This window comes from Plutella xylostella, chromosome 6, assembly GCF_932276165.1.
Source record: "Plutella xylostella chromosome 6, ilPluXylo3.1, whole genome shotgun sequence".
Taxonomy (NCBI): domain Eukaryota; kingdom Metazoa; phylum Arthropoda; class Insecta; order Lepidoptera; family Plutellidae; genus Plutella; species Plutella xylostella.
In genome coordinates, this window is record NC_063986.1 from 9,843,488 (window position 1) to 9,867,905 (window position 24,418).

At 36.5% G+C, this 24,418-nt stretch overlaps 1 protein-coding gene and 1 long non-coding RNA gene across 4 annotated transcripts in view; one reads left to right on the plus strand and one right to left on the minus strand.

Annotated features, from left to right (window-relative positions):
* LOC105394326 (tolloid-like protein 2) overlaps nucleotides 1-24,418 on the plus strand; it is a 68,216-nt gene that overhangs the window by 2,425 nt on the left and 41,373 nt on the right. For all 3 annotated transcript variants that reach the window (XM_038120181.2, XM_038120182.2, XM_038120183.2), the window contains exons 2-3: nucleotides 17,474-17,527; nucleotides 18,595-18,690. In XM_038120181.2, coding sequence (XP_037976109.2) covers nucleotides 18,603-18,690 — 88 coding nt within the window. In that variant the 5' untranslated portion in view covers nucleotides 17,474-17,527; nucleotides 18,595-18,602. The remainder of the gene's footprint in view (nucleotides 1-17,473; nucleotides 17,528-18,594; nucleotides 18,691-24,418) is intronic.
* LOC125488621 lies at nucleotides 21,639-23,358 on the minus strand. Its single transcript, XR_007266354.1, has 3 exons — nucleotides 23,238-23,358; nucleotides 22,734-22,932; nucleotides 21,639-21,799 (listed from the first exon to the last, which is right to left on the minus strand). It is a non-coding gene; the product is annotated as an uncharacterized LOC125488621 (long non-coding RNA).

The window sequence follows — 24,418 nt, forward strand, 5'->3', positions numbered from 1 at the left end:
AATAGGAAAATGCAGACAGTCGTAGATAACAACCATAGTCACGCGGAACAAATAAAATACGGGGTACCAACAGGTTCAGTTTATGGGCCTATTGGCTATATAATGCATGTAAATAGTGTGTCAAATGTAGTTCAAAATTGTAAAGTGTATATGTACGCCGACGACATGTGTATACTTAGTGCAGGTAAAGATTTAAAAGCTATTAATTCTAAGATACAGGATGATTTCAATAGCATTACAAAATGGGCGCATGACAATGGTATAATACTTAACATAAAAAAGACTAAATGCATGTATATACACTCACCCTATAATGGCAAAGACAGTCAGAGCCTGCAAGTGATAGGTCATAGCTACGACTGTTTACATAACCGTTTAGCGCACTGTAAATGTGATGCATTAGAATTTGTAAAACTATATAAATATTTAGGTCTGACAATAGACACTAATATGAGTTGGAAAACGCATATAAAAGAAGTATGTAAAAAGTTAAGATGTATACTGGGTACTACTTCTATACTTTTACTATCTTAGTGGCATTGTTAGTCGATCGACCCTGTTATCTGTTTATTATGCTTTGTTTGATTCTGTAGTATCTTATGGGCTAAGCAGTTACGGTCACACTTTTAAAACCTACCTTGATGAAATTAAGTCATTGCAAATAAGATGTTTAAAGTTCCTAGTTGATAAAAAAACTAAATTGAGTTGTAACCATGAATATGATAAGCTGTTTAATATATGTAAAATACTACCTATACATGAGAAGGTAAAATATGTGACTCACATAGAAAATATAAATAATGTAAAGAGCCTGGACTGTGTCAGCCATAAAATTCAAACAAGAAAAGTAACTAGAAAAATGATTCAAACAAAAAAAGCTAATAACTATTATGGAGAAAGAACCATTTCGTTTCTACTTCCTAGATTATGTAATAAATTGCCGACGGATGTTTTGCTGAATTGTACAAGTAAAAATATGCTTAAAACTAAGTTGAAATTACATTACATGCCCGGTGAATTACTGTGACTTTGTTTACTGTACTTACTGTTGAAGATAAAGAACCTTATTGTCCTGTAATATATTTTCATAGGTACATGACATATTAAATATGAACAACTAGTGTATTATTACCTATCTTCTGCCTTATCAAGATGATTATGATTGATCTGTACCTTCTTACATTGTTCATTTGTGTGCTTACATACTTGCTCAATACAATGTAAACTTCGTATTGTAAACGAGAGGATTTTCTGCCAACAAACCTCACGGTTTGGCAAATCTATGTGTCTGTAAATTGTATTGTGCTTTTGTAAATAAATGTGTTTAACTTTAACTAACTAATATGCCATTGACCATTTTAAAACACAGTAAGTCATTTTCACTTACTATGTTTTAAAATGGTTGGTGGCTCTTACTATGTTTTAAAATGGTTTTCGTGGCATTTTTGATATCGCAGGGTGGAGTTACTAGGTTTTTAGAATTTTTATTTTCGTTTCTGAGCGGTTTTTTGATATTCTGACAATGCAGTTTTGTGCGCAACCGCCTAAAATAATGTATAAATCAAAGACCCGATTTTTTTTAAAGTTGGCGCTTACTGTGTTTTGAAATGGCACAGCCGAAGTGTTTATAACTAAAAAAAAAACAAGTCAATCTGGAATTTTTCAGCTGAATATAAAAGTAAGCAAGCCTTATTTACCACAAAAACGTAGACACATGTTAAACGCTGTCAAGAGACTGTCAAACAAACGCGTTATGGGTGGCTTGCACAACAAAGTTAATCAAAATTAAATTGTTTGTCTCTGGCTCTGACAGTATATTGTCATGTAGGCCATTGTAGGCAATGATTTTAAATATAAGTCAATGCATGTAGGTAAATATTTTTTAATTATACCTACTCACATAATACCTACTGCATACATTGCATAATAGGTTGGTTACCTACCTAAATAATTTCAGAAAATATGCTTTAAACAATGCCATAAAAAGTAGTTTATCACATGCGCTTGCGAAACTCTTGATATAAAAACAAAACTATAAATAAAATAAGCTAAGTAAATCAAGTCATGCACACAAATTTTGTTGGTTTTTAAACTATACTCTGTCCATTATATTATTGGTTTTTGACATTCGAAATCCCATACATATTTGATGACTACAAAGGAAAACCAACTTTACTTACCAGACATAAGGAAACGTCTAAAATACCATAACATAGTAGAAGCTCTATAATGGTTACAATATTGTTGATTAATGGTTAAGTTAACTACGGATCAAATACACTCACGGGCAAAAAAATGTTCCACTGAGAAAAACACCAAATTACTCCTCAACGGAAAATGTAAGAAAACATTGGGGTTCTTTGGTATCAGCATTTTATGAGTGGAACCTTTTCATTACCCGCGAGTGTATCTACGCTGGCTTCACTCAGTCAGCAGCAAATATAGTTTCCTTACTGAGAACGCAGCCTTACAGGCATTAGGCATCCGTTCTTCCGGGTAGTTATATAAGGGTTACTCTATACTGACGATAATCAAACGAACGAGATCTGTCGTAAAATAGGCACGTTTAATCCAACTAGACAGAGTCGTGGCTCGCGCAGCAGTGCTCCGAAACTTACCCTCAAATTCATAGACCGTACTGTAAATTTACAAAAAGGTTAAAATTGACTTTGATACACACGAGTTTCGATTCTTTACCTCAGTCAAAAAGTTGAAATTCGTCAATTTTATACCTATTGTAAAGGGTCAAAAAGCTCTATGAATTTGGGGGTTAGTTTTTCGATGGTTTTTCGTCATATAGAGCGACCCCCCTGCCCTTAGTTATATACATTTATCACATAGTAGGTGTCACGCGGTCTCTCTATTGCTTAGCTATTTATATGCTAATCTGTGTGTCGGTCCGCCCCGACTACCCGAGATATTAAATGTTACACCGCCCCACCTGCTATGTTGATATGAAAACCCTTGTTCATGTCGTTTCGAAATTCTAGTGATATTTTCGGCCTTTTTGGGTGGTCTGAAAATGATGAAAAGGAATTTTTATTCAGCTTAGCTCCGCTGAAATCTAAATCTTCACGTAAGTGTACTGCGGTCTATGTTAAAAGTACTTTGATAAAGTGTACAGACGTAGACGTAGGATCAGAGGTAGTCTCAGTAAAGTATACTGCACTTACGAGCAATGAAAAAAATCCAGTCGCATAGCACCAAATTACTCTTAAACTGAAAAAGTTCTTCAATATTGAAGTACTTTAACAGCGCATACCACCAAAATTTTTTGTTCAGATTTAAAAATGTGTTGTTTGGTGTCGTCATTTTGTAAGCTGCCATGTTTATTCCGATCATTGTGTCATCGTCAAAGTGGTGGGTACGAGCGATTTCTCAAAGGCTTTAAGCGGCTCCCACAACACAGTCCTTTCTCAGCAAAGCCTTTGTACTCAGAAGGATTTGAAGAAACTCGAGAATGGCAAGAGTTCTGAACATTTCCTGAAAATGGTTTAAATGGGATTATCTACTTGTATGATCGCTTTTCTCTTCACAATAGCTGTTGTTCAATACCAATGTTTACATTTACTTTCTTTGTTGTGTTTTACTGTATGTAGTTTGTATTTATGTGAAGATAGAGTATAAGGATCAGTATATCCTTAGCTAATCAATGAAATGTTAATCAAAATTGTTATTAAGTAGGTACCTTTTTTTCCAGTTTGGAGACGTAATTATTTAAGTTGGTATGAACATTTGATACTTATACTCTTCATTGCACATAAAATACTTTAACCCGCGGATAGTCGCGCGTGGGTCGAAAAGACCCAGCACTCTATTTATACCTCGATAACTTTTAAAATATTTGATATTACTAATTGGCGTGCCTAGTACCTTTAAGTTACCATATAGGCTAGCCGCACTCCCCACCCCGACCAGATTGCCCGCGGCACTTGGACAGGATGGACATTCAAAGTAAGTATGGGTCTTTTCGACCCATGAGCGACGCTTTGTGTTAGTATAATTTTTTTGATATTTTTTTTATTTTATTATTTTTTCTTTTCAGAAATGTCACGTAACCTTTTAGACGATCTTTGTAGAGATCACACTACATTTTTATGCAATAATTGTAATCCAAATATGTGAAAATACCGAAGAAAATACCTAATTATATACTTAAGCAATACAAGGAAGAAGTAATTTTATATGTTAATTTATGTTAACTTTGAAGGCTGATTGTTGATTATTTTTTTATATAAAAAGTTAATTATTTTTTTGTTACTGAGAAGAATGGTTATTAGTTTATATAAAACTAAGTTTTTTTTATTGATAAATATAAAATTAATAAAAATAAGCTGTAATTTATGTTCCTATGTAGATAAATAAGAACATGAAGCATAGTACTTTTGAAACTGTCAAAACATATTTTTTTATCCATAAATTCATAAATAATTTTGATTTGAATATAGATTTATTACTAACCTTACGTTTGATGTACAATAATATCTAAATTTTCTTTTTTTTGCGCGAAATTAGAGCAATTTACTTTCGGGTCTAAAAGACCCACATGCGACGGTTTGTGTCACGAAATTTGACGCGAGCACTGGCGGGTTAACGGTAATGGCACTCTGAAGCATGTCAACCGCGCTGCGTTATTTTCCATATATACATATTTGGACTTACATGATCCTGAAAAATATATGGAAAACAGGAACAGTGCAGAGTGGCGACGCACCACCCTAATCGGGAATAGATCCATAAATATGAACTCACATACATAGGTAGGTAGGTACCTATAAATTATGTATTATCAACTTTCATTAAGTGTTCCCCCGCAAAATTTGCATACGTAAACTTGGATCGCGGCAAATGCTTCAGAAATGAAATTTCTCCGGCGAACGGCTCCGATTTACCTTTAAATTAAACTTTGAACTTCGCCGTTTGTTTTAATGAGAAGCACTTTCTCTTTCTCGCTTGAGGCATGTGAATCGTCCGTCTCTGTCGCGCTGAGAGTCGATTTAATGATTGTTAGATAGTTCGATCGGTTTCAAAACTATTTTTCCATTAGTGCTGCCAAGATAACATTTTATAGAGTTCCAAAGCGCCGCAGAAAAAATGAACACTTATAATTACATAAAATAGGTTTGATGTACGTCTATCCATCCGTCCGTTGGCCAGTCTGTTGTCTCAAAACCCTTGATCTCTTGAACACAGGAAAAAAAATGAGTTGTAATTTAAACCATATGATTATCTCAATGTACTTATTAATCACTATGTAAACTGCCGCATATTTTCCTAGCCATGTTTCACAAATTCGGTTCATTGGTTTCATTGCGGTTCACAGGTTTCTGTCAAGTACCTGCCTATCATCAGTCGAGTGATCAATAATGATATTATTATGTTTTATAAAGTGAAGAAACATTTTTTTAAGAAAACGTATTTCGTCACGCTACGCTTAGCTACGAGATTTGTAGCGCTACAAGTTTGCTACGATATTTCGTAGCAATGGGTTTGTAGCCAAAGCACGGGGAATAAGTTTTATAACAATAAAATTACATAATTATGTAGTATATGTATTCGTGGAATGCGTATGCGTATATGTATGCGCATAGACATAAAAAAAAACACGATATCAATATCAGTGATAAAAATAAGTACTTACTTCATTATTTATAAGTACCTACAATGTTTAAGCAAATGCAAAGTCTCATTTCTTCAGTCCATTTGCAGCCGTCGGTATGTATAAATTTAAGTTTTAATGGTAGATAAGGAGTGACTTCAAGTTTTTCTGGCGTCCAGTGAACATAGTAGCTGGGTCACTCTGGCTCACGAAAACTCAGTTTTGGAGCGCCTACTGCCGTTGCTGCGCCAACCTCGACTCTATCTCGTTGTATTAAACGAACCAATTGAACGACAGCTCTCGTTCGTTCGTTTTTGTCAAGCTGAAGTAACCCTCGTGGAGTCCAGGCCAAGTTGGTTAAAAGTGAGTTAAAACTTCTCTCTCTCGACTTCCTTGCTGTCAAAACTTATTTAATTTCTATTCCTGCTAAAGGTGGCGTATAAACTGGTATATATTATTATTGTAGCCGTTCAGTGAACGATAAGAATGTTAATAGAAACTGAACGCTAAAATTATCAGTGTTTTAAATTATAAGCAGACAACTTAGAGATACATACTATAAGAGAAAGAAGTATTAAAATATCTTGCCAAATTTTCAGCCTGAAACTTTCAATAATTCAACATGTTTAGTGAAATCATAAACTTATTCTAAAACGGCTTTACGGTGCCGTTTGCACCCATTGCATCACGTGATTACAATCATATTTTACTGTACAGCAAAAAGGTCAGACTATTCACTACGTAACTAACCTACCGCTTTAAATTGTAGCCGTAGGTATACGCAATGCATATATTTCTACATAAACAAATACATAGGCACGCTAGCGCTTACAGCGCTAACTTTTCAACTGAACAAAGTCGGCGCCCCACATCCATCTTAGATAGCGTAGAACCTCCACCGTACTGTCCGTACAATAGAATAACTCAGAACTTGTGCCTCGAGGTTTACTACAGCTTGGAAATAAACCACACGAGAACTATCATTATATTGGTGAGGCAAATGAGATATAATAGAATAGGATACTCTTTATTTTGCACCATTAAAGAAAACATTACAATTTCACAACTACCTAGATAGAGTTGTGGTTAGCGCAGCTGCGGTCTGACATAAGGATATAGGAATAAATATGTCACAACAACAAAAAATACACAGGAAATAACAACACAGGCCTAGGATTAGGCCTAAACCCTTCCTTCACTGGAAGGAGACCCGTGCCCCAGCAGTGGGGACGTAATGGGTCGTGATGAACAACACAGAACAAAGAATCATCTAAAAGGTTGTTGTCGAAAACGCACCAGCTCAACATGTGCTGTAGACTAAAAGGCACAGCGCAGTTTTCAGCTGCCTTTTATAAGGTGACCTCAGAAACTTTATTTTCCGCAATCTACCTCTGTAGTGACCCCAGGATAGTTACTCTATACTGACGAAACGACTAAAAAGAACGAAAGAGAGCTGTCGTGCAATGGTCACGTTTAATACATAGTGTTGTGGCACCTCATTTTTGGCAATCTGGAGTGACCCCTGGGGCTACGGACGGGCCGAGCCCAACACGAACTAACCCTACACTGAGGCTGTCTGACCGAGATGGTATCATCATCGTGCATGAAATAGATAGATAGATAGATAGAGTACTCTTTATTTGTACACCAAGAAATAATTAACAATTTTACATAGACACTTAACTAGGGTACAAAAGGCGGTCTTATCGCTTATAGCGATCTCTTCCAGACAACCTTTGGATGGATGGACTAGAGATATAAAAGGGGTACAGTGTACTTACTCAAGGAATATAGTTAGTATAGAAATATGCATGTCGAGGGTAGTCACAACTACTGCCCAAATATTTTTTTGACTTTTGATTGAACTTTTACAGTCATAAAAACTGTTATTGATAAATAAGATGAAATCCGTAAAATGTATGCTGGGTGGCTAAAATATAATGTGTATACATATCTGTATATTCACAATACACCTTGTATATCTTGCTGTTAAGTTATAATATTATGTACCTTTCAGTTACTAGCACGTTCAGCTTGCATTTAATCCATTGTAGATAAATTGTAAAATTAGAAATTTCAGTTTTCTTTTAAGTATTCACTTGAAAGAAATATTCATAATAGATGATTGTAATATTCTTATGGGAAATAAAATATCTTAAAGTTTAAACCTAAAACCTTAAGTCCTACACGAGCGCCGTATAAGACTTTTTACCCACAAATATATCGTAGGTCACTAAATTTTTCAGGGCCCACTTGGCAGAAGAAAGCGTCTTCTTTCGGGCAGTTTCTGAAAATTTAATCTCCATTACGGTCCGGGGTTTCCAATTAGGCAAGTTTTCAGGTGGGCGGCCAGGTGGGTCTACTCCTGCTTTACGAAATACGGATGTTTGAAGAGCTGTCATGCTATCAACTCAGTATATTTAGTTCCACGAGGTAGATAAACGTCACTATATCGCGTTTCGCCATAAATACAGCGCTGTGATCCGCGGAACACGCAATAAAGAGTTTATCGATGTCGATAACAAACACGTGTAGCGGCCGCAGATTAGGTTCGTTCTATACCGCGAGTTAAAGCCGTAGTTAGTGAAACAGCGGTCCAAAATTTCCTTTCTCGCGTAAGCAAGAGTGACCCCCGAGATCGGGCGAGCGCATAAAACCACTGAAACATTCACTCCACTACAATGCGTTAAATTTGGGTCATGCATTGCACAGTGCACACATTAAACCAAAATTGCTTTGGCTTGGGGTGCACGAAAGGAGCTTTCCTGTCTCAGGAGTAGGTCTTTTATGTGTGTGTGTACAAATAAAGAATATTCTATCTATCTATTTATCTACATTCAGCGCACCCTGGCAGTCAGCGACTGACGATATTTCTGAATGGCGATCGTTTCATTACAGTGGCATACCTAAGACGCGCTTTAGTTTGATCGATACCCTTAGAGGTATTAGAACCACGGCTACCTACCTAATTGGTACTACTATAATATGTAGGTAGGTGCATAATGAAATTTGTTGTCAAGTATTTCAAATTATTCGTTTCAAAACATACCAAATATGTAATCATATGAAAGTTGTTCAGTTTGACCCATATTATCAATGAAATATGCTCCTAAGTACATTCGAAATATGAGGTTCCTAACAAACATGAGGCAGCACTTTAAAATTTACAAGATATCGCGTAAACTTTTCAATTTTCTCATTTCCTCAAGTGGAAAAGTTGAGTGGCGAGAATTATGGTCAGCAATATACTTTACAAAGTAGCAAGCAACCCAGCATCCTATAAAAGTAAGGGAAGTTAAATATGGGTAAACAAGATAGTTTTTTATATTTGCATATAAGTATTTTCACACGTGTTTCACACGTTACCCATTCCATACTGTATATTTCCTATCTATGTGGTTGTCTGGAAGAGACACGGAAGAGATTACTTTTAGTAATAAGGCCGCCGATTGTACTATTTCTTTTCTTTTCTATGTTTGTGAAACTGTTTCTGTTTGTGTGCAAGAAAGAGTATTTTATCTTTTTATCTTTATCTTTAAGTAAACAAATAATAATATACAAGGAAAAGGAACTATAAGCAGTCATTTAATTTTATGCCTATTCATACATCGACGATAGTATTTTCTCTTTCTCTTTATAAAAATATATTACATATCGGACTGCTTACTACTCTTTATAAAAATAGATTGACTATCTACTACTAGAATCCTACGCCTGAGCCATTAAAATGCCTTTTCCCTTTCCCCCCTTACAGTGCCACAAACTTATCTGTTCCGTTGAGAGTTCACATAAATGTCTAATATTTCTTCATCCTATAAGATTTTATGTTTGTTCGTATTGTTAATTCGCTCTTGCGGTGTTAATAAACCCATCTAATCTTTAACAATATACAATTAATTAGTAAGTAATGAGATATGGGTCAATTTAGTTCGCTCTCACCGGAACAGATAAGTTTGTGGCACTATATTTAGATTCATTTCCCTTTGCCACAGTGACAGTTGAAAGCAGTGGTGTACCCGTCAGTGTTGCCTCAACACAATCCAGGTTAATTAAACCTCAAGACACAGAAATGTGGGGACTATTAGCCTCCTTCGGTTGTTGTTGTTGCCTCGGAGTTCCTGAGCAGAAGGGAAGTTAGTAAATTACAATATAATATAGTTTATTTGCACACGATACCTACCTACGATATATAGAGAACTTTAATTACTAAGTAATACAAATCTACTCCATCTGTTTTAAATAAAATAAACGCGCCATTCCGTTATGTAAAGAATGTATAAAGCAGGAAGCGTCATTGCTTTAGGTATACTGTATTGTATTTGGTAATGGATCCCCTAAATAGGGGAAGAGAATGAAGATGTTTTACATGAATACCTGCAGGTATTAACATGCGTAGTAGTTACTCTGTAAAATGTATATAAATAGAAACAGTAAGCGCGATAGGCGGCCTTATCGGAAAAAGCAGCCTCTCACCGGCAAGCTTAAAGCACGATATACCTATTCTTACTCACAAAAGTCACAAATCGTATCTTATATACTTAGGTGCCTATACTAAACCTCATTTTCAACTACATGATAGAGACTAATACATTTCCTCTCAGTTTAATAAATAACGAAGTCTAAAACGCTAGCGGCCGCGTCTCTCCAGCTACCCTGTATGTACTCTGGGTTACTCTAGCTTCACTAAAAACGAATATTCATGAACGATAACTTGTTTTATAAACGATAAACGATTTTAATTTTCTAAACTGTCAGGCTATCCGGTCGTTTGATTCAACCCTTTTATTCAACGCTTTTTGTTTACCGTCAAACCGTTCAACCTAATTACAAGCCGTAACTACCGATTAATCTTAATCCTAATAAGGTCAAAAATCATCTAACAGAACTAATTAAAAATAAGAACTCAGTGGTAGAAGTAGGGTGTTTTTTTTTAAAGGTGTTTCTTTCACAACCGCTCTCTCTAGTTCGAATTAAAATATCGTTGATTCAACGAAAAAGAGTGGTCGTTAGCGTCGTTTTTCGTAAACTAGATTGACCTTACTGTGGGGGCGGATGGAAAGAAAAAGACCCCAGAATTGGGTCACCCAACGACCCGTAACGTTTTATTGACTTCCCGAGTTCATTGGGGTCCTGTGCACTTTGATACTAGGATAACTTGTTTCCTGTTTAAATGGTAACACAAATATATTGTTAATGCTTACAAGTTTACGAGAGTGCATTTGTCTTTTTATACTTCCGTGTGCTAAGTAGATGATTACTTAGGATTAGGAACATCAGATTTGCAAAGATCATTGGTAGTCAGCTAATTTTATCTGATTGATTTTTGATATTAATTGATATCCTGATGGACTTTTAGATAATATGTTCGAATTTATAGTTGATGACATGACAAAACAGCATCGATATTGACCCGTCGCACCCACCATAAACACTAAAGATATATGTATTAGTTGATATTTTAAAAATGCTATGTCCGATAAAATCAAAACACAAATCAAAGAGTTCAAGCGCGTGCGTCCGGCATCGCGACCACACGTCTGGCGACGCCTCAATCAGTGAGGAACTACTTCAGGTCAGCATCCACCATCGTCTTCTCCACTTCTTCTTGATAACTTGACTGCGATGCACACTCAAGTAGTAGTAAAAAGTACTACACAAATAAATACCTGCGGTTTCGATGTCCATGTTTTCGAGTAGCGTCTGCCGATATTGAACACAGAGTGACCGATCAACAGAAGTGTAGTCGCTTGAAGAGATTCGTCTGCAGATGCATTCGCGTGCGTCTACGGATGCATCTGCAGACGTGTAGAGGAGCCTTAACACAGTATAGGTACACACGTTGTAAATGACAGATGTTTCGAAAAGTCATTACGGCATCGATTCCGTTGGTAGATGAGAATATAAGTGGGTCGTATTTATTTACTTTTTCGAGTAAAGAGTGGCACAACGGATCAATTTCTTATGAGAAGTCTGCTTGAGGACAATATTATTTGATAGTACAACAATCCTTACCTAGCCAGCAACAGGAATGTTACAAAAATATTAAATTTTAGTATTACCTGTAGGTATTGCAATATTATTCATAGGTATTATTCTTAGGTACAATAATTATTCAGTGACATTGCAAATTCTTGATTATGATTTTTTTGCACACCTTTACACTGTAATTAGTAATCTTACGGAATTCTGACAGTTATCAATTTTAGACAAATCAGAGATCACAAACCTTTTTGGGCTGGGCACTTTTTCAATACGAGTCTGGACATCTGAGACTATAATATATATTTTTTAGTCCCTGTATCCATTTTATTAAGTGCGGCGCTCCAAATTAAAAGGGGATTTACCTAGGGTGAGAAATAATTACCGTACCTAAATATTTCACAAACAGTGAAAAATACAATTAAAGATAATCTCAATTATCTTATATTATAATTATCGCTGTCGTAGAAAATATATCTAAAAACCACTAGTAATTCTTTTTGAAACGGTAGCCGTAGTACGCCGATGTCAGGCCGATGTTGCGTTCGTATTTGAATAGAAGTGAAAAATTTGCAATAGTCGGAATTTCGTTCCTGTAGAAAAACGCGTGAACCTTTCGTCGAATTGTCGTAAAAGTAAAGTCATCAAATTTATGTATGAAAGATAGTTGCGGACCACTCTTTTTCGGTTTCTGAAACTCTTTTGTGTCTTTATATTCTTTGATAATTTTATAGACACTTGACAGACTCACGCCAATCATCTCGGAAGTCTTTTTAGCACATTCCTTTGCACTCCAATCAGTTGTTTCCGGCCAATTTTCTATATTATATTAGTAAATATTTAGAATGATGGTCTTTTCGTTTGGCGAAAAAGAACCACGAGGACGCTTTTTTCTGGGAGAGAGAAAGTCTGACTCTTGTGCTCTGTCAGTTGGGGCTGTTTCCCGGGAAGGGCCAGGTTGTGGCTCCATAACGTTTATAAAAATCAACAAACGATCACAACGCGAAAAGTCAACAAGGAAAAACCTAACAGAAACTTAACAAATATAACAAGATGTAGACAAGAAATAGAAGCAAATTACACTGAGACTGAGAACATAATATATGAGCGCATTCGAGCATTCAAAGTCGAATGAAAATCAGTCAATGTGATAGATGCATAGTGACAGTCATTGACCTCAGAAAAAAATATCTCATAAACCTCTTTGGTGATATGATAGCTATCACCATAAAGTATCACATCATAGCACTTCCACGTCCATATCTTGAAAACTCACTAACCGATTTTGATGAAACCTACACTTGGTTCCTACGGTCGGAGGATCCTCCCTTTGCCATGGGGAAGCGCCTCCAGCATCTCCATACTGCCTTCCTAAGCTTGGACCATTTCCCACCACGCTGGTCCACTGCGGTGTTGGTGGGTTCACATATCTAGATGTTTTCCTTCTCCGTAAGAGCGATGGTATACGTGGGTGGTCTGAAAAGTTTCCGACCTAACATAGATACAAGATTTTTTTTCTTAAAATTTATTTTTATTCTTCTACATAGCCTGTAAAACAGTAATTAGGCGGCGCCAAAACACGGATTTATTGCGCCAAAACTGCGCCAACAGAGCATTGGTAATGTTCATTCGAACACGTCGTTGGTCTGACGTTAGCAAACGCGGCAGCCAATGCGCGGACAGCCTTCTCATGCCTAAATCTTGATTTAATATGTGATAAACACGTTTTCTGGACATTTTCATTGCCTCTGCTATCTCTCTCACTTTAATTCGGCGGTCGTCTAACACCATTTGGAGAACTTTAGCGATCTTATCGTCAGTAGTTACAGTTTTTGGACGTCCCGAACATTCATCATCTCCGAAGCTCTTACGGCCACGTTTAAATTCGGCTGCCAGAAATTTTACAATGGTAAATGACGGTGAAGAGTCCCCGTACACAGAATCTAACTCATCTTTGATTTTAAGACAGCTCGATACTCGATTTTTTCAGTTTTCACAGAAATGCTCACATTGACTCACTCAAACGACTGTAAATTAAAAACCACGCGCCAAAAATGGCTGAAACTTTGAAGTGTTGCTGTCAAAAGATGCACAGTTACATTCCCTGACTTTTATTGATGTGTGCTGCCATCTTCACGTTGAGGTCGGAAACTTTTCAGACCACCTACGTACATTGTACTTAAATTCAAAGAACTCATTGTTACCTACATGTCAGCGCCGAGATTCGAACCCGCATCTCTTGCTTGAGAAGCGGGCGCTTACCCGACTGAGCCAGTTGGACTCGCGCACTGAGTGTTCCGTACAAGTCTACTTAATTACCTGAGGTAGTTTTCCTTTTAATTTCATCATAATTATGTACATCTATACGAAATATCAGCTTAATTAGCTTAATATCTTTACCCGTTTCCGAGAAAAAAGGTGGTGACAACAAAGTGTGATCCTATAAGGGTTCCTTTTTTTCCTTTTGAGGTACGAAACCCTCAAAAAGAATAGTGACAATCGGATCAATCGTTTCGGAGATATGCGTGGACAAACATACATACCAACAAGCATATAAACATACATAGGTACATAAACATTTATAAAATTTTGAATATTTGTTTATTAGCCCTAATATATTGTCATATGTCAATATGGTGCAGTTCCAATAATCTTACATACATACCGAACATATATGTACTTACCGAATAGACAATCTTTTTTTGAAATTGATTAAAAAGGTTTATTATCCCTGAATTTAGTAGGAAGTGATGCCATGCTAAAGAATAAAATAAAGCAATTAAAATTAATTCGATACATTGGTCGTGAGTCGTGATCCTACTTCATATTATAAATGCGAAAGTTTGTAAGTGTTTGTGTGTATGTATGTATGTATGTACGTGTGTATGTTTGTTATTTCTTCACGTCAAAACGGCTGAACCGATTTTAATGAAATTTGGAATGGAGTTAGCTGACACCCTGGATTAACACATATGTTACTTTTTATCGCAGAATTCCCACGGGAAAACTTATTAAGGCGAAGCCAAGCTCGCGGGAACAGCTATTATATTGAAATATTTGTTATTTTTGTATTAGTTTACTTGAGCAAGTAAATATTTAGATTTATCTTTTTGTACAAAAATATTGAGAAAAAATTATTGCCCAGAAATGGATCGCAATTTTTCCTTTTTTCGGTGAAGAACTTTTTTAGTAGCATCACTTATAAAATGTCAGAATTCTTTCCAATTAAAAATTAGAGAGTAGCATAGTTTCTCCTGTACTTCCTGTGGGTTGACTGGTAGAAAATGCTTTTAGCATTAAGTCCACCTTTTGTACACTTATTTATACATTTGTGCAATAAAGTATTAATTAATAATAATATTAGGTTTACCTAACATATTGCATTGAATAAAATTAGGTAAGTACTTACCTAGAGTTACAAATTAAATAATTCGCTAATATTACCTACTTAACAAAACCTAACGTAAATAAATTACATTTAAAATGTTTTCTTTATAACACCTTAGATCTCTTAGAGCGAGAAGCACAATAAATTCGGAGGCTTTCGTCTCAAATCGAAGCCTCCGTAGTTACAAGTGCCGCACACGTTATCGGATCGATTTCAGATCGTGTTCCTGAAATATTCTTACTTTTACCACCCGGAATGGCGGGAGGGAATAAAAATAACATACGATGTAGGTATATTACTTTTAACCTACGACAAAAAGAGGGTCATTCGTGTATGCTGTCTGTGGTAGTGCGCAAATAAATAAAATCATTACGTTATTTTTTATTAATAACTTAATTGGCTCAATGGACCTCAATGGAGCAACCTCCTAGGAGCGGTGGTAGCTCAGACGGGTAAGCGGCCGCTTCTCACGCAAGAGATGCGGGTTCGAATCCCGGCGCTGACATGTACCGATGAGATCACTCTTACGGTGAAGGAAAACATCGTAAGGAAACCTGCATATCTAGATTTAACGGATCTAGATATGTGAACCCACCAACCTGCAGTGGACCAGTGTGGTGGGAAATGGTCCAAGCTTAGGAAGGCAGTTTAGACCTTGGGGATATGCACAAAGGTTCCACTCGAGAGAGCCAGGTGCAGGTAGCTACACCCCCATAGAGAATAGAATAGAACCTCCTGCTAGTAGGTAGTTCATTCATCGTCGTCTTCGTCTTTTAGTACCTATGTATGGCAGTTGATTTAACTAAAACGACACAATCTCTGTCTCTTGTTTAACCTAGTTCTGTCTAAGTAATTTTTAAATCAACATCGAGTGAGGAAAAATAAATAGGTATCAGAACCGGTGAATATTGAATGGATTCAGGTGACTGCCAGTTGATTCTCTGGTTTCTATTTAGATGACCTAATTCCTTGTTTTATTTGGACGCCCCTCCACTTGTTCCAATTTGCGATGAATGCAGATTCGCCGGCGATGACGAGCCATTTTGTGTTTGTTTAAGAGAAAATGGTATAGTATCGATGTTTAAATAATAAAATTTACTTATATTGCAGTGAAAAGCTTAATAGCTTGCGAGTCACCTCTGACTACCCCTTCGGGGATTATAGTCCTGGGCATAATGTTATATACCTTCCTACACTTGCGAGCAGTAAAAAAGTTCCACCTGCCATTGCCGTTCCATAATTTAATTACATTGGGTATGGATGGATATGTCGCAGGCATCTGGTTTAATCTCCTGTTTGATTGAACCGCTAGCCCGTTCATTGGATGACGCTATTCAGTTGTATGACTAGGCCGAACGTTGATTGTACAAGCGTCACAAAACGTCCAACTAGTTAGCGGACTTAAAATCAGACAGGTGGTGAATAAAACAAATATGGCGTCTAACACCGAACAGCTGACACAAAAAGCACTTGTATTGTTATTTTTTGCAAATAAATTAGTTTTAAAGTGCGTTATTTATGTTAAAATAGTGTGATAACATGGATTTAGGTACCTATTATTACACCGCGGGCGGATAGTTTCAAAGAAAAAAATGTGCTGAAACTAGATAATTATGTACAACAATATCAAGGTAGGTTTATTGTTATTGTTTAGTTAATTTGTGAGATGAGAGCTTAGTAACATAGTCTTTTTGTTGACTTTTGTCTGGTCATGTTCATCCTAACCAAACATTACAAAGTTGCTATACTATATCCCATTTAACGACTTCGCTGAATAACGTTCAGTCAAGACGTTGGACGTTACAGTCAACCACTTGACGAGTTGTTCTTTAGTCATTCAACTGAGTAGCGTCATCCAATGAACGGGCTAGCGGTTCAATCAAACAGGAGATTAAACCAGATGCCTGCGACAGATACATACTTATCTCTTTTTTTGACTATAACTAGTACCCCACATACCCGTTAAGCTGCTTACAGACCGGCCAAACGAACGCCAACGAACGGGTGTCGTTTACCTTCGTTGCTGCAATCTGCCCTGTATTATGTATGATAAATATCCATCGTTGGGCGTTCGTTGGCCGTTCGTTGGGCCGGTCTGTACGCAGCTTTAAACAAAACACTGGATGATAAAGCTCCCAAATTCCCCTAATTCAACACTCAGATTCGAATTGATTTATTCCCTTGATACTATCAAAAACGAATTTATATCTTTCTTCGATTATTCATAAGGTCCCGATAGAAATGAAAAGATCTTGTTTTTGTTCGATAAATTCTCAAAGCGAGATTAATGTAACAAATTTTAACGGCCCGATTCTGAAAAATACTCCCTTAGTACGTTTTAATAATAAATAACATGAAAAACTAAATCACCGCGTCAATACAATAGTACCTATATTAATTTACAGTTGAAATTCAATAATTATAAGAGGTGTATTTTATTTATTTGTTTTTCAACTACGTAGTTATCATTAAATTAATTACTTAACTAATAATTTATTTTGTTGCAGGTGATTTGTAGGGGGTAGCGGTCGGCCGCGCATATCACACATGCTGACGATATGGTAAATTTACATCCTTCATAAACGTATCATAATTATAACTTACATATATCTTATATCACATTCCACGGGGAAAGACATCTGACAGGACCCTTATTTACTATTCGGATTAGGGTAGTTTTTAGGGTTCCGTAGCCAAAATGGCAAAAACGGAACCCTTATAGTTTCGTCATGTCCGTCTGTCCGTCTGTCCGTCTGTCCGTCTGTCACAGCCGATTTACTCGGAAACTATAAGTACTACAGTGATGAAATTTGATGGGAATATGTGTTGTATGAACCGCTACAAAAATATGACACTAAATAGTAAAAAAAAGAATTGGGGGTGGGGCCCCCCATACATGTAACTGAGGGATGAAATTTTTTTTTTCGATGTACATACCCGTGTGGGGTATCAATGGAAAGGTCTTTTAAAATGATATAAAGTTTTCTAAAAAACATTTTTCTTAAAGTGAACGGTTTTTGAGATATCAGCTCTCAAAGTCGTAAAAAGTATGTCCCCCCCCCTCTATTTTTATAACTACGGGGTATAAAATTCTAAAAAAAATAGAGGTGATGCATGCTAATTAACTCTTTCAACGATTTTTGGTTTGATCAAAGTATCTCTTATAGTTTTTGAGATAGGTTGATTTAACTGTAAATTATATTTGCTGCTACGGAACCCTTTGTGCGCGAGCCCGACTCGCACTTGGCCGGTTTTGTTTATTTTAAATGCCTTTCCCCATGGAATGGGATATACTAGGCAATAGGCATGCCTCCCTACCTACCGTAATGTTTACTTATCTGAATTTAATTCCACGCGATGTAGGTTAAAGTTTTAAGCATTACCACTACCGCCATCTATTGCAATTTTCAAAAACGTAAATCTTCTACACTTTTCTCCGTAGTTCCATATTTTCCCGCTATTTTCCGCTGCTTTCAAATAGGTGTCGCTACTAAAATCTACCAGCGCCATCTAGTTAACAGACATTGAACTAATACATTCGCGGGAGTTTCAGCTTTAAATTATTTTTAGAAGCTCTCACTAGATGGCGGTATCCAGTACTTATGCTAAAGGTCGGTGTTTTCTCCAGGATACAGTATGGCCGCGGCACATTGGCTCAACTCGCTCGGATGCCTGTCTCTGTCCCTGCTCTGCCTCTTCGCCACTACTCTTCAAGTCACAAGCGGTAAGTCTGCCATTATTATATTCTCTAGAAGAGCTGGATGGAGACTTAAAAGCAAGAAAATGTGTCAATGAGGTAAAAAATAAACATACAACACAAGCAAATTCCTGATGGGATGTATACAGAGAGGTTGATTTGACCATAACTATACCATAACCAAATGAACTAGAATAATTTAAATGAAGACATCACGCACCAAGAGTATTATAAAAGTATCTAAATGCCAACTTACATTGGTATTATCAGGTACCTCAGTACATTGGAAAAATTATCATAGGTACCTAGATCTACTCGCACAATATGATACAACCAAAAATAATATGTTAGATAGAAGTTTGCCACCCACTCAACTCGCTATCAAAACCAATAGAGCATATCATCGTTTTCCAATACCGAAACACAAATTCAGAAGACCTCATCAGTGATCCATATCGCTCTTGGGACCGGGTTCAAAAATCATATCAGTCTAGCGAACCGTGTAAGGGGGGTCAATCTATACCGACGAACTAACTAACAAGAATTGTCATGCAATGGAAACGCTTAATATAACGAGATTGAGCTGTGGTTAGCGCAGCGCTACGAAGCTTAGGAAAAACAAAGGGAGGACACGACTCTATCTCGTTGTACTAAGCGTTCCGATTGCGTGATAATTCTTGTTAGTCCGTTCGTCGATAGAGAGTGACCCCAAGGACCAAAGATATCTACGGGTATAGGAAAACTGCGAGTCGTATGCTTGTCCCTTTCTAATATAGGGTACGAGATCGTTCTATCTTGTTCCCGCTAGTGGGAACCGATCAATAAGGAGTCCAGAGATAGAGTACCTAAGGTTCACTAGAATAGAAATGCAATGCTTTTTTATAATTATGAATATCAAGAAGGAGACGTAACAAATAAATGTGAAATAATAACTTAATCAGTGCATTCATAAAACAAAATACCTACAGTATGGTTCCTAAAAACTCTATTTTTATACTTACTTAGCTATGATTAAGATTTTTAAAATGAAAAAATCGGCTTTGTTCCCCCAGGGTGTTTTTGCCTACTTTTAAAACGTAGTCCATTATGATAATTACTTGCACTTCGCGCCTGCTCTAAATGACTCCCTTTCTTCGAGGTTGCTAATGAAAATTGCATAGAGAGTGGTAAAGAAAGACATGATCATTTTGTCTGGTGTGGTGTAGGTGTACCTATATTGTAGTTGTATAGATAGATAGCTCTACTAACAAGTTATTTGCCTATTTATATAGTTGACTAGACAAAATAAAAAATGATCATTTCAATTTAGGAATGCCAAAACACCATACAAATATATAAATATCGGAGTTATCTAGAACTAGGTATCTATATATGCAGTGTTCTTATTAAAGTGAATATATTTAATATCAACACACCAACAATATGAACGTTATAGTTTAAAATATTAACGGCCTTGCTTAGGATAGATAAAAGTCTTGGCGATTCTATTTCAATAATCCAACATCCATTAAATGCATTTTCCGAGAACAGTGAACCTCCATTCCTGTTCGTTTTATCACTCCATTAACAGTTGGACGGCTGGTTCATCTATCTTGCTTATAGTCTGAGTAACTTCTTCAGGAATCCTTTAAGAACATAGACCTACCACTTTAAGAATCAAGACCATGGTGACTGGAAGAATTTGCTATAATTTTTTTAGATTTTCGATTAGTTTGTTATCAAAATCGGCTTTCCATCGGCTTAGCCGTTTCATAAGGTATGCGACTTTTCGAGATTTTTTAACGTTGGTTAGGTAAGGTTATATGAGCCCTAGTGTACCGCTAGGCGCGAACAGATAACATTTTTCCGCTCCATCAAAGGTGCAAATACAAGTTTTGCCGGAAAATCTCATTTGCTCGGAAATATTGAGTATTCCTTCTTCAAATAGAATACGAGTGCAAATAAATTGTAAATAGTAGCTGAGCGATGCTAGACGTGACGCGATGGCCGCTGACATGCTTAATATCCGCTAGTGTTTACCTCTATAATACACTCACGGGCAATGAAAAGGTTCCACTGAGAAAAACATCAAATTACTCCTAAACAGAAAAAGCTAACCTAATGACGCCTTCTGCAACATTGAAGTACATTTAACAGTTCATTTTTTTTTATTAATTGTTTGAAAAAAACCTCCATTCGTCGGGGGTCTTTTGGTGTCGGTATTTTATGAGTTTAACTTTTTCATTGCCCGTGAGTCTAAGTAAAACTATGGCTATATTAAATTTAGTGCCTTTGAATTATAAAATCCAAATTACCGTAGTAAGTGTAAAGGTTACGAGGTGTAATGTAACATGTTACACAGCGAGCATTCGTGCAGTCAGTAAGTAGAGTTACGGGAAAACCAGCGTACCGACTGCACGAATGCTTGCAGTGTAACATGTTACATTACACCTCGTAACGTTGGTCAGTACCCACCTTTGTGGCGGTACCAACATACCTAAAATACATCAAACGCAGAAAAACTTCATGCTCCATGAGATAATTTTAAACTTTGGCTTAACATTATGGAAAAAATCCAGATTTTGACCTTTTCAATACTAGTTTTAATATAAATAAGTATGAAAGAATGCTAAAAAGAATAATAATGGCTTTGTCGTAGGCCGTAACAGCCTACGCCGCTACGCCGTAGCTCGTAGCCAGCTGACTACGCCGCTACGCCGTAGCATCGTAGCAATTTGCTACGAAGAGATAATCTTACATTTCATATTCTATCTAATATTTGAAACTTATGTGTGACTAAGTCTGCTGATCACATAGAGGGTAGGTTGAGATACATTGCTGCATCTGCTTTACACCCGTGTGATTCTCAATGTTGTAGAAAAAGACGTTTTATGTGAAAATATGATTATAGCTATCCTTAATAAAGTTACTAGTTACTTACCACCAGTATTAAACATTCTCTTTATGGAAGAAAATTTGAGAAAAAAACAACAGAAACAAGAAAAAGCTTTTAATCAGGCAACACAAAAAAAAACTGTATTTTATAAATCCTCAAGCGACGAACATGCTGCAACCACCTTTAGCATTAAAAGGCTTTTAAATCCTTCGCAAGTTGAGTGGAACCAATTCTGCTTTATTCATTTGGTCATTCTGAAATCTTGGAGTGCTATAATTTAATAAATACAAAGTGAAAGCCGACACGCGCGCGCGGGGTGTATGAGGGTTAGGGGTTCTACCTTTTTTGGCATAAGATTTATTTGCCTAATCTCGTATTGCATAGTAACGTTTGGTCAAAGTCTCGTTACGCCGAAAATCGTATGGCATAAATCTCGTTTAGTAAAAAGTTATTTCGCATAACATTGTTTAGCCTAATAATGGTATGGCCAAATCTTGAATAGTCTAATAATGCTATGACATAGGTTTATACAAAGTAATAATATTCGTTTGGCTTTAACTTTGACGGAGCGTCTCCCTACATGGCGCAAACTGGTGCCTTGTATTGTTTCCGCTGTTTTGAAAACGCTCCGCTCCGCTTCGCTGCGCTCCGCTTTGGTTTTGATGAACATGTGCACCTAACATTCTCCTCCTCGCTTTGCTCGTCGTCGCACCTATTTTTTGGTTTCGATCTCATGGGGTTTGCAATAATTATATTGGTCGTTAACTTTCGATTTTTTGATCATACAATATCGTGATTTTCGGGATGTAGGAGAAAAATACCACAATTTGTACATTAACTACATTCTTAATATATTATTTATTAAGATAACATTAGGAGAAACAAGATTATACATAGGTATAGACGAACATAAATTTGAGCAAACGAAACTTAGGTGTTTAAAGATTGTGCCTAAAGAGTTTTAGACGAAACGAGCCCTATGCCACATAAGTCTTGGCAAAGTGATGGTTCGGCCAAAAAAGTTTAGACCATACGAGTTATGCGAAATGAGTTTTGGTCAATAAAGATTATGCGAGATGAGCGGAACCCGGGTTAGGGGTTGAGTCGTAAATACTTGGGTACTTCACTGTTGTGAATCTTCTTACAATATTGCACTTAATATGTGGTAACCTATTAAATTAGATATCAAACTCACATTGAATCCACTCTTCTCAAAAACTCGCAACTTAAAAAACGCTAAGAGATATTTTCAATGGTTGACCTATTTATTGACAGGCATTATTTTTCTGCTTTCCTACTCACGTTACATCGGGTTAATTTCCTTTTTTTCAGGAGCTTATACAGGCCACGCATGTATCACACTCAATCACAAAACGAACAAAACCTCGATGTACCTAAAAAGAGGCCATATTTGAAATGGTATATTTTATGTGCCAGTTTCTAATGTTACTGCCAAATTTTTATGGCGTTCACAGGTGGTGAACATTTGTTTTGTTTGATCCCTGGTGGCATTTAACTACGTCTAATACATTTCCATATTTCACTGGTAACTACTCTCTCTAGGTTTTGTATTTCATACTCTCGCATGTTGTATCTATATGTATCTTCCACCTGGGTATAATCTGTAACTATTTCGCCGATGTGTCGCCGCAACCTAATATAGTATTATAGTTATTTAGAATTAAATATTAAATATTACCATTTTATTGAAAGTGATGTAAAATAGTACCTACTATGTAATTTCACTACACTAATTTATTAACGGTGTATTAGATTTTACAGTAAGTTAGACAGACTCCCTCCAAATTCATAGATTCATAATTTATTCAACGTAAATTTTGTTTATTGTCAAGATAATGTGACATTGTGAAAAATGGAACTGGTCACAGATCTGGACTGGTCTATACCTAATAATATTTTTTATTACTTCTATGCTATGTGTTCTTCAGAAGATGGAGTGAAAGCATTCATCCTTCTGAATCTGTGTTACGAGCCGCATAAATTACGCTCATCATAATACGAATGTAATAAGTGTGAAAATGAATTCACATCACAGTGCGTCACGTAACACACTGCAGGAAATTATATTCCGCTGTTATAATGAAGTCGCTGTTAGAGTGAGCTTTTGTTGGGCTGTGTTTACTATCCATAAACAGGATGTTTGCAAAAGTGCAAGCCAAAATAGGGTGATTCAGGGAATTATTCTAAATTCATATTTTTTGCTTACTAATTACTACGCCAGTTATGCAACATTATTTATAAAAAAACAGAGCAAGGGTTATTTTTTTTTACAAATTGTGTCGCACTGCTTTTCAAAATTTGGTCCATGCATGGGTCTTCTCCCACCAATGACTGTCAATGGCCTTTACATTTCAGTTTCTACACGCTTCCTACGGTAGTTCCTACGAGCGTATCACTACTTCTAAAATGATTGGAGTGGAATGGTTAAATTGGAGGTCAAGAACATCTACATCGAAAAATATACAGAAAACATACAAAAGTGCTAAAACAACAGCTTAAATACCACTTCTGCAACACCGTTTGTAAATTAATACATTCCTCGCCGGTAGGTATAATTATTTTCTGCGAAACGAAGCTTAAATTCAAATTCCATTATGATTTACATCCGAAATAATTATAATATAATTTCATAAAAAGGTTTCCGAATTTAATTTCAGCTGTTCAGTCAGCGTGTTTCATCCTTTAATTCCTGAAAATGGACGTGTCGTGTGGTCGCCAACGTGAGGCTTCCGAAAGCCGAGGTTGTGTGTTCTAATCCCACCCAGACATGTCTGATCCGGGTTTTTTAGCGAATTTTGGTAATTACAAGACTTCTTACGCAAATTTACTCCAACTAAGTATATTCAAATATACTTAATG